Here is a 12,497-nt window from a genome sequence, read left to right on the forward strand (position 1 = left end):
AGTTTACAGACGTGTCTCCAAGCGAAATAGTTTCGCCACTAACTTGTTATTAGTCCATTACCGTGATTAGCCGAGTCGAGACGTAAGTAGGAAGCGTTGGTTTTAGTGACGAGCGGTATGTCAGTTAACGTTTTTAGAGTAAACAAGCACTTAGTTGTTTAAAAATACGTACAACATTCCGTTCGTTAAATGAATATAACTTATTTGTAGCTATTTTACACTTATTGACCTATATGTTGCCCAAGTCATTGTTAAACTAAGCCTGCGACTGTTTCTCTTCAGCAATGATAGAAAGTAATGGAAACTACACCTCGACAACATCGCCGAATTTCGTCAATGTAATACTTAGGCCCAAACAATTTTATAAGTATAATTTAACAAATTAATTTCAAATTATTTATTGAATCAGGCGTTACGTTGCGGAAATCCATATTAATGAATATCTGTGATATATCGTGGATTAGCAAAGCAATATTATCTTTTTAATTAAGTTCACTTTAATTAGACCCTGAAAACCCCATGGTCTTCACAATTTAACTTGTTCTCGCAGTTTTGTGTTTCGTTTTAAATTATTGAAATCAAGGTATCGATCCCGGATCCCGGGCAAGTGTAGCAGTGCATGTGGCTCCGCTTTGCTCGTGTGGAGTTTGATTTGTATCTTATCCTCATTCTCTCCGGAGGGCGAAATTCTATAAACATAGTAGCACATGTGTAGAAGGCACTCAAGGCAATAAATATTATGCGAAACTTTATTAAACCCTGCTTTAAAAAACAATAGTTTAGTTGTGGTACAATAACAGACAGGGAAAAGGAGTTTTCGCTTTTATAATTGACCGAAGCATAGCGAAGGTCTACGGTTTGACTCGGGCATTTTGCTTTTGTATGTCCGGATGTTCTCCTCTACAGGTCGCAATTCTCAACTGATTTTCGTGAAATTTTGTGACCAAATTCTATGATCAAATATATTTTTTTTGTCGATCCGGTTTTTGGAAATTTTCCAAAATGGCGGAGTCGTGTTAGCTCGCGCCTAAACAAATAGTCGTATCGATATCATAACAGTATTTTCTTAGAGTTTTGAATGATTCACGGTTAGTTTCACTAGACTTATATTGACCGGGATATAGACCGTGATTACCTTTTGTATTATTTGTGAGCTCCCGATATTTCGACGCAGTTACATGCATCATGTTCACGGGTGACTGAAAATAGCGGGTGGGTGTCAAAGTTGTGTAGACAGCGCTCTGTCTACCCTCATTCTTGCGCGTCGGCTGCGTTCACTTTCAACGTTAACAACGGTCGCATTCACACTTGTTGGTCCGGTCGCGTTCACACTCGTTGGTCTGTCCAATTTTAATCGTGAAGATGGGTTTAAACTGTCAAATGTGTGGAATTCTGTGATTTGTTTGTGTAAAAAACCAGTGATATCCGAATCAAACACGCGTAGTGATACCGTGAGTGTAGTGTGTTTGGACAGACCAACGAGTGTGAACGCGACCGGACCAACAAGTGTGAATGCGACCGTTGTTAACGTTGAAAGTGAACGCAGCCGACGCGCAAGAATGAGGGTAGACAGAGCGCTGTCTACACAACTTTGACACCCACCCGCTATCTTCAGTCACCCGTGAACATGATGCATGTAACTGCGTCGAAATATCGGGAGCTCACAAATAATACAAAAGGTAATCACGGTCTATATCCCGGTCAATATAAGTACAGTATTTTCTTTTTGAGATATGTTTACAGATTAAATGTCAAAAAATGCAGAAACTTTGTATTGCTGGTTTTGGCGGTATTTAGATATTTAGTTTTTACTCGAGAATGAGTAGCTGAATTTCGTCAGCTTAGGTAAGCACCATCATGGCGTGTTTTGCAAACATTCACTTTTTTCGATTGCACCGGGTGGTCCCTGGTTCGATCCCCAGTAATTGTATGCTGCTTGCTTACATAACTTTGTATTTTTTTACACTTAAATTTCGTATTGTTTTTTTTTTTGTTTTTTTATTTTTCTATTTTGAAATTGATTCATCAAGCGCGGGCTAAGCGTATTCGTTTCATATTTACTAGCTTTTATTTAACTAGCCCTAAACAATATGTTTTTTTTTCGTTATTTTAATTTTCTAGTGTTCTGAACGGCGGAGCCATACGTTTAGTTAGCTTTAAGTGGTTCTCCTTATTCCGAATTTCATACAATTTTATTTACAGTTTTTCTTTTAAAATACGTAGATTTCTTGCACCATAAACTTTGAGGTTTAAGTAGTGTACATTCGTTTGTCTGAGCGGGTTTATGGAGCCAACTATTCAATAATATTACCTATATTGAAAAAATCAATACAAAATTGAGAAAATTTTACTCAACGCCTGTTTGTGTGAGTGACCTTTAAACTATCCATGTCAAACAAGATGGTGAAATGAAATATTATAAAAATAAAATACGCGGTATTTTAAAAAGCTGGAAAAGAGTTAAAATGTGGCATTTTTACAGAAATTTCACGACTGCGTTTGTTTGAGGCCACCGTGTGCGAAAATTAAGGCATAAAACGCTCAAATGCGCTCATACCTACAGGCTTTACAACATAGGGTCGAGTAAAGCCCGATATTCAAGCGCGCGAAGCGCGCTTTTTATGCATGGCACCTGGGGCGCTTTTTATATTGTAAAGGGCCTGTGGCGCCCCTGACACTGTAAGGTCGGGCGAAGCCCGACATTCAAGCGTGCCAAACGTGCTCTTACACACAGGCTTTACACAGTAGGGTCGGGCGAAGCCCGACATCTTACGTAAAGGGCGCCTGCGGCGCCTTTTACACTGTAAAGATTACGTACAGGGCGCCTGCGGCGCCTTTTTCCCTTACCTGCAACCTTTTCACTGTATGGTAGGGCAAAGCCCAACATTCAAGTCTCAGGGCGCCTGCTTTACGCTATGAGGTCCCTATGCGGTCTTCGCAATAACTTCCACGCCACGTTTCACATCAACCACTGCGGCTGTATCCCTGATACAGCCTATCACCATTTTTTTTTGGATGCCAATCAAAAGCTTGTATGGTACCAAAAAAACCTCCGCCTAGAAAAGCCACAAATTGAAGAAAACTTTTCCCATACAGTTTGTATGAAAATTAAAACTTTTATTTTTTACATGCTATTTTTTATGCCAATCGATTCCATTCCTATCCAGTATCAATAGTTTCATAGGGTTCAACTAATGGTAATGTACCTACTTAAAAGCCACAATTATTTTTGAAGCGAAATTTACAAACCTAGAATATATTATTGCTGAAGCGATCAACATCAGAATCAAAGTGATTTGTTAAGATTTAGTTAGTGGAAACCGTTTTCTCCCGAAATGGAAATTGTATGAAAAAAGTACCTATTGTCTGTAGCTATCCTACCCTCTTAAACGTAACAGGACTGATTGGCGAGATAGAAAAATGTGAATAAAATTTCACGTTTTCTCCATATAGTAAATGTAAACTTTTATTACCTACTCAAACATGTGACTCGGCCAACAGCACTAAGCTATCAATAGAAGCGTTTTTGTAGTTATCGGTAGAAGAATTCGCGACACTCAATTGATAATAAGAATAACATACGCTTAAAATAACTCGAAATGTCAACGTTAAAATTATAAAAAAAAAATTGGTGCCGTTGGGGTTTGAACCAAGTAGGTATCTCAGCTACTATCTGTTTTTTTTTTATTGTATGTGTATTGTTTATTGTTTTTCAAAAAAAGGTTAAAAAAGGTTACGGATGCCACGAGCACATTAATGTCTGAAAATATTAGTTGGTTCTAAGTGCCTTGTCAAAGTCTCAATCGTTGCTCAAACAAGAATTTAAATTTAATTTCTGATCTTTTTTAACTATAAACATTCCATCCGCTGCGCCCTCTAGGTTACGTTACTGTAACATTACGAATCTACTGACATTTGTCTTTAAGTACGTATGTGTATGTGAATGCAAGATATTGCTATATTTTGCAGTAAATATATTTCGATTCGACGTCATATTTTTGTTGCATGCGTGAATATCAACACGTCTTAGAAAATGTTCGAGTTTTGGAAACGATGGTGATAATTCGCAAATTGTGCACAATCACACGCCCATCTTAAGCTATGCTCGCGAGGTCTACAGCTCACGAGCCACTAGTATTAAGTATGGATAGTTGCTCCTTTTATCAGAGCTGTACAAAATCCCGTATGTACCCGCTCCCGTCACTACTTGAGACTTGAGACCCAGGCTAGGCCCGGCAGGGCGCGTGACACACTCGCCCGGCGGCGCGGCGTCGCCCTGCCTCGCGACTACGATAACGGAGCTCATTAATGTTTCACGGCTGTAAGCGGCGGCGTCGTTTATTCGTAATTGGAAGCTGAAAAAACAATCGCAACGCCGAGAAAAGGTTTTACTGCTAATTTACTTGCTATTCCAAGTTCGGCGCGGGATTAATGCTGAATGAGAGCCGTGAATTCGTTGTGTACAGCCGATAGATTGCTTCCTTTATAGACTTCGATTTATTGATGGCTAGGTATTCGAATCGGCGATTAGTTTGTTCCGAGAAATTTCGTCGTCTAATATAGCCATGGCTCGGTAAACCTTAAATTTATTCTGGGTTGAAATTAAATCCGTTGGTGCAGAAACGATGTTTACGGTTTATCGAGAGTGCACAATTTTGGTGCGGTATTTAATTAAGTTTGCAAATTGGAGGCGGCCCGCCAAATGAACGTAACGAACACATTGTCTTGTGTATGAGCATAGCATTTGGCGTGTTGCCACTGGAATAATTTAACGGAGAACGATATTGTTTAAATAAAAGGAGCTACTCACTTCGAGCGAGCGCACAACAATCGACCACACGGAAACATTAAACATAGCCTACAATTTAATTTAATTTAATTTAAGACGAAAATAAGTAAAACTAGTTATTTTTATGATGTTTACAATGGAACACATTAAATAGTGTTAGATACTAGAATAATATCCTCAATTATTTTGCTGGATTTTAGTAGATGTAGTTGGAATTATTATAATATTCAATTCAATGCAGTTAATTCAGGTAACATCTCACAGGTTTAATCTCGCAAATCTCGCGCTAGTTCTTATAAATCCGCTTAAACTTACGTGTACTGTCTGATAGCAGACAGCGTGGTACAATAATTATGTAGGAATCAGATGAGTAATTAGGTATTTAATAGGGAATCGAGATAACCGACGTCCTCTCAAAGGAAAATCACCGGCAGATGCTAGCAAATCCTATCTTGTATTTGGTTTCATAATAGTTAATACTTAATAGGTATTTCAATACCATGTAGTCGAATTACAACGACCTGAATTATTTTGTTTTACACTGTCGACGATGTTTTGGCTAGAAATGACGAGTTATTGTCATACTCTCAGACTTCTCAGAGATCAGTTAGCTTAGCAGCCCGATATATCAATCAGACATCAGATGCCCATTTTGGTATCATCCGACCACCGATTTTTTTATGATCCTCTCATTCCTCTCAACTCTTTGGGTTATTAATCGCTAACATTGAGTAACGCACGATAACTAAATAACATAATTCACATATCACTTTGATGTCAGTAGTGTATGTTCGAAACGGCCTGTAGGTCATCCGACATCACAAAAAAAGCTTCCACTTGGGGGCACGATTCTGTTCACCTCCTTGTCCACGAGCTCGTGACTGTATCGGTCGTCGAACATACCATTGTACATACCTGATCCAGCTTAAGCAGTTCCTCGGGCGTGTCGGGCAGTTGGCCGAGCATGAGCGGCGGGTTGATGTTCACCTCCTTGCCCAGCGAGCGCACGACTTCCTCGCGGTTGTAGCGGTCGGCGAACACGCACGATGCCGGGATCAGCCCATGCACCGTGTAACTGATCGCTCGGACCAAGATTCTGGGGACAAAGAATTCGAATTATGGTCAGAGTTCCAAAAAAAATTAAGACCAGTTTTTACCTGCCTTAGAGCTCTTTATATACGCAGCCATCTACTAAATACCTACTCGGGATCGGAAATTTTTTCGATACCTATCACCGTCAATGTGATTGTCTTACTTACAGTAAATAAATGAAGTATGTATTTGGCTCCTTAGAGTAAGAGGCGGCTCACGTTACTTGAATACACATTATAACGGAAACTTGTACAGTCGAAATAATATATATATTTTTAAATTTTTGCGCCTTCCTCCATTGTAATAAGAAGGAAAATGTGCCTTATATGTAAGACGTCGAAAGTACTCGTTAAGCACTTAGTTTAGCCTTTACAACGCTGGAATGAAATCTGATAGTTTTATAATGTTGTCACATGTGCCGCGGCGCGGCGTCATGAAGGAAGACAGATTGCAGTCTATACTTGAAACGTAATACTCTTGCTAATTTACCTTTTTAAAAAAAGGAGAGAGAAATAAGTCGTAGTGTTGTGCATTTATGAACTAGGGAGTAATAACAAGTTGTCATTCAAAATTCGCCACATTTAGTACTTATGTTTAGATTTTCCTTTTGTCCCATTCAGATCTGCTCAATCATAGTTACTGGTAAATATATGGTGCAGTTGTCGTCAATGAATGGAATCGCCAAGACTACTTTCTAATAAACGAAAAACGGTAAGATAAAGTCATTAATTCGTTCTAAGTAGGTACAAAAATAAAGAATGAACTCCTATAATTACTATGAAAACTCAAGTGAAATTAAGCCTCGACTTACTTATCACGGCGCCGTCTAGTCTGAGCAAGCAAAGTAGATCGTGAAAAAACAAAGGTTTTTAATTAAATTCTCTTGTTGTCTGACGAATCAGTTTTCCTACGACAGAGGATAATGAAAATACCAGTATTCACGGTAAGCCTTCCTGGCATCTACGGCACAATCCCTTTGTGAAAAGGAGACATTTTTGCGGCTTTTCTTGATTCTATAGAACGCTATGTGATGTATAAGTTTCCGCCTAATTAGAATATTATCTCTTCATTTGAGTCATGCCATCGTTTCATTTCATTTCATTTCATTCATTTCATTCAATCATCGATCATTTCATTCGCTCATTACACCCCTGGTCTGGAATTGATACTTATAGGTTGTAAGATGCAGACATATATATAGGAGATTATATATATTTTTGTCTAATAATTAAACGTTGAAATGTTCTTGACGGAAAGATTTGGCCTCCTAGAACACTTTAACAAAGAATATGCTCTGAAAGTGCTTCCGCATACGGGAAGCCGCTTGAAACTTTAAAAATCTTATCCTTTTTTGTCAATTTTAGCACAGAAACCTTGATCGTATAAGAACGTGCTGCAGACAATCTTCAACTCTTCAGAGTATCTGAATCGCAATGCTTATATTATATAATTAATAATTATCAATTGTGCGCGTAGCATCGTCCACGTGGACGATTTATTTCATTGCTAAAAATAAATTAGCTCTACGTTCACTACGTCTACTTTCTATACACCTACATGCTAAAGTTCTCTATCCGTGTAAATATGGATATTTAAATGTAATATTTAATAACCTTGTCCTATCTCATTTACAGTCGCCATCAGAAATATCGGAGCGGCCAGGGTGCTCACAAATATCTGAACACGCTTCTATAGTCAAGTTGTTAGAGTGCGTTTTCAGATATTTTTGAGCACTTGGCCGCTCCGTTATATCTGATGGCGACTGTACCTACCTAGGTAATCTAGGTATACCATACCTAAGTTAAATGGCGTACTGAATCATAATATTGTCTTCGGTTACCGCGATAGTTACTCATGAAATAAAACCGGCCAAGTGCGAGTCGGACTCGCGTTCCAAGGGTTCCGTACATTACACAATTTGAACAATGTATTTATGTGAGGATCAAAACCTAAATAATTAAGTCCGACTCACGCTTGACAGCACATTTCTAATAGGTTTTCCTGTGATCTATAGGTAAAGATCTATTTTGTGTATTTTTTTTTCAAAATTTTAGACCCAGTAGTTTCGGAGATAAAGAGGGGGGGGGGGGAATGCTAATTTTTTGCCTATTTCCTTGAATAACTTCTAAACTGTAAAATAAAATAAAAAATTGAGATTCTCACAATGAGCTCTGTCATTTGATATGTAACACGATATAGTTTGAGAAACTTAATTTTTTAATTTTCTTATTTGGCCCCCATGTATAAAATCAATTTGTTTACGTTACATCCGTCCGTCTTTGGGTCACAAATTTACATATGTATACCAAATTTCAACTTAATTGGTCCAGTAGTTTCGGAGAAAATAGGCTGTGACAGACGGACAGACAGACAGACGCACGAGTGATCCTATAAGGGTTCCGTTTTTTCCTTTTGAGGTACTGAACCCTAAAAACTATGAAAACGGATTATATCGCGTATATTGAATTTATCCCACATCCCGACGTTTCGAACCTTTTACAGCGTTCGTGGTCAACGGGTGACTGAAGAAAAGCTACAATGTGCAAAAATACCCACATACAAAAATAATGAACCATAATAAATCATAAACTTTAAGGCTGTTTGTACATGCATAATCAGTTCATAAGGCATACAATACAACAATTTTTCAAGTAAAGATATACGCGATAGTTAAAGCTGTATCGCGTATATCTTTGTGTCGGGATGTATTATAAATTAAATATACGCGATATAATCCGTTTTCATAGTTATTTCAGGCGTACTGAAACGTTGAAAAGCTTAAAGCCTTGATATTATCTTTCTATTAGCGCACGTAAGGATGTGATATCTAATAATTTATCCACTTTACGTATGTGTGGAAAATATAATTATGTTTAAATTACGAATAGTGTTTCATTTAAACTAAGTAATTTCCGCGCGCGATTTTGTCACATTAGAAGCAAATAGGAGCCGTTAAAAGCTTGCATGATGGTTCCGTTTGTCACTCTTCAGGTACGGACACCTGAATACATCCTATATATTGATGACTAGCAAAAGTCAGTTTACGGTTTTGAGATATGAGACTATGACAAAATACTCGAACATCCATCGATTTTGTGGCACACTCTTAAAACTACGAGTATATACTTACCGATAAATGTAGGTACAGGTGAGACAAGCCCATTCTACTTACGAGTATTTTTCTCGCTACGAATCATTTTATCGATCCCATAACTCCTTGTTATGACTTCGCGAGCAACCCGTACGTCGCAAAAGCATTCTTATTCTGTATGATAATAAGCAAAACGACTAACTCATAACCAAACTTTCCGATGCTTTCAGTATAAAGTTCCCTGCTTTCAGATTGGAGGACGGAATGTTTTTAGAAATATGACGAGAGTTTCTGGCTATGCTTGCACAAAATACTTTCTTCCTTTGCTTTAAATATTTTGCCAATACAAGACTTTTGTTATCTACAAAATAAGCAAATATATTCGCTGCGATAGCACTAAATGTAATGCAAGAAGGTTGTTTTCAGTAGTCGTAGGATAACATACTCGTACCTATTTGCATGTAAGGAATATGTTTACGAAAGTTTTCTGTTACTAAAGAAAAACTACTTTGGTTTTTCAAAGGCGGATTAAATGAGATGAGACGGTTTCAAATTTCGGAACTGATTTTCGATATTGGGTCCCAATTCCGGAACTGGTTCCGGTATTAGGGTTCATCATAGTTTTATTACATTTTTTAATAAAAAACAACAAAAAATATGAAATTCTGATACTTTATGTTTATTAAAGAAAGCATTGTTTTACAGGAATTTAATTTGAAGTATTATTTAATCAAAATAAATTAAGTAGCGCCGTCTTTGCACCTCTTATTTTAGCAACTATGGTCACTTTTATTCACTTCAATGATACGGCGTATTTATTTGGGGAAACAACAGATGCTAGCAAACGGTTATATGCCTAATTTTATATAATGTCTAAATATAACGGTTTCGTAGCCTAGTAGGTAGTATTCCGGAATTTTCGATATTCAGTGGTCTCAATTCTGGAACTGTAATATCGGAAAATTTGTCCGAAATTGCGAAATTTCGAAATTCCTGAATTCCGGATATGGAAACATCTGACGGAACTGTAAAAACGATTGTATTTAGTGGTTTCGAAACTCGGCATATACCTACTTTTTTTTATACCACGACGGTGGTAAACAAGCATACGGCCCGCCTGATGGTAAGCAGTCACCGTAGCCTATAGACGCCTGCAACACCAGAGATATTACATAAACCTACTTCTTTACTCCTTCGTGAAGCGCTGTTATAAAACTTACAAATGTCCCCAAGAAGGAGTAATTTAGCAACACATTAAGCGCGACGAAACAAATAAAATCTCTAAAGACATTCCCGATAAAGGCACGTTCTGGAACTTGATCGTAATAGGTAGATACGCAGATACGCGCTCAACTCAGGCACTAACTTTAAACTTCCCGAGATATATGGAGTCGTATAGCCCGAGGGTATTGTTCCTACGAGCATTGTCTATAGGTGCCGGGAGATATATGGGGCCTGGGGCGGAAAGGGTCCAAGATTCACTAGTGCACAAATATTTATTGGGAATGAAGGTCAATTTTGTGTCGATTGGGTTGGGTATACTGAACTGGAAATAAATATAAGGTAGATAAAGGTTGTACGTTAAGTCTCCGGCAAGCTCGGCCGAATTTCACCTTCCCATACAAACGGAGTTCCGTTTTCATTTTAAAACTACGTTTTGGATTGTAATGAAACTTTGCACATACAATGACATGAGGTATATATGGTCAGATATTAGTTTATATAGCTCCAGTTTATAAAACAAACGAAATAGTGCAAAAACACGTTTTGTATGAAAAACGTAAATTCGCTGTATTTTTTTAACTATGGTATCTACATAAACTAATTTCAGACATACCTATAGATATACCTTATCCTATTGTAAGTACAAACAAAGATAGATATAACTCCGTAATAGATGGATACAGTCTAAGGAAAAAACGTGCCTCGAAAATCAAGAAAATTTGATTCTCGTTCAGAGGGCGCTACTAGTTTTGGCCTACAGTCGTATAGATGGCGTTGACGGTTTCGTTTATTATTTAACAATTTTAACGCATATCAGTGAAAGAACATGGGTCAAAATCATAAAAATAATTAATACAAATAAAAAAAATCATTTATCTATATCTAAATACATTTTATCGTATTTTTATAAATCTTCGTTTTTAGTTTTAAAGTGTGTCGACAGATGGCAGTGAATTTACTGGGGTTACAAAATTTACTATGACAGTACCGCTCTAGTATAAGTTACTCTATGGTACAAAGTTTCAGAGCAAACTAGCTACTCGTTTTAAAATGAGAGCGGAACTACGCTTGTATGGAGAACCGAGCTTGCCGGGGACCCTTAAGGTAAGTATCTAGTTTGATCTGAGATCTGAAAAAAGTATATTTTCAACCCTTTAACGATTTGATAATGTTATGACCAACAATTGAAGGATTAATTTGAGAAGAAGATTTGCCTCAAAAACTGCTAATGGACATGCCTCTCAGTAAAGGTTGGTTTAAGTATATTTTTTAAGGTTTTGTTGTTTACATTTCCTAGCAGTATTTTTAACTGAGTACTTAGTCAAGTCAGGAACGTCTCGATTTGAATAGCGAAATAGTTTATAATATTTTTTCGAATTAGATTATACCTACTGGCTTAGCGCTATAAATGACGTTTATCTGGTTTTAATGTACATATTTCGTTGTTGTTTCTTTCCTTTAAAACAATACTCCCTTTAAACATATTAAAAACGAGTCACTCACGTATTTTAAGTCGGAAACGCTCGACATGTTTCACTCCGTACCGAGGAGCGTCATCAGGAGCTTGCGTCGACGGTGACGGACCGGCGCAGACTGCGGGCCACAGCCCTCCGCGCCCAATGACTCTTTTAATTCTTTTTATTCTTTATTTTGTAAATGTTTTTTTATTTCTTTTCTCTTCGATGATGCTTTTTTAATATGTTTAATATGTCTGTGTCTCACGGAAGTTTTGTTATTAAAATACTCCCTTTCCTAACAACTTTGTACTCTGCTAAAAGAACATCTTGATTTAAATGCCGAGATTGTGTTACGTAACATTGTTTTCGCACTACGAGTAGATTACACCGGGCCCATCGCGATGGATGCCCAACTTAGTTTGACAAGTGAGCACATAATTACACGGAGCGCAAACATTTAAGAGAAGTTGCGGCCCGAGAGTTGCCGACATTTACCGGATGGGGCACGCTAGTTTACCTGCTACAGATACTACCAGGCCAATTTGAACAATGATCTAGATATCAACTAGTTATCCACTATCCACTAATAACGAGATATTTAAGAAAGTTATGTCAGATTTTACATTTCCGCGATTTCGAATGTCCGATTGAACGATCTCTTTAAGATTTGCTTAAGATATTACTTAGACATCCAATGGATATCTAATGGATATCCCAAAAGTCACAATAGTTATAGCGTGAAAATGACAATTGGTTTCTCGAATCTATCTGCAAAAAAAAATAGTTCTCGTTCTATTGATCTCGTATTGTTCTCGTATCTTAATTGTAATTTATACCGTTGTTC

At 37.5% G+C, this 12,497-nt stretch overlaps 1 protein-coding gene across 1 annotated transcript in view; it reads right to left on the bottom strand.

Moving 5' to 3' along the window:
• The window catches only part of LOC134747987 (uncharacterized), a 191,322-nt gene that overhangs the window by 20,489 nt on the left and 158,336 nt on the right, over positions 1 to 12,497 (bottom strand). Inside the window, exon 9 of the mRNA XM_063682679.1 lies at positions 5,705 to 5,885. Coding sequence (XP_063538749.1) covers positions 5,705 to 5,885 — 181 coding nt within the window. The remainder of the gene's footprint in view (positions 1 to 5,704; positions 5,886 to 12,497) is intronic.

Source organism: Cydia strobilella, chromosome 15 (assembly GCF_947568885.1).
Source record: "Cydia strobilella chromosome 15, ilCydStro3.1, whole genome shotgun sequence".
In the NCBI taxonomy this organism is placed as follows: domain Eukaryota; kingdom Metazoa; phylum Arthropoda; class Insecta; order Lepidoptera; family Tortricidae; genus Cydia; species Cydia strobilella.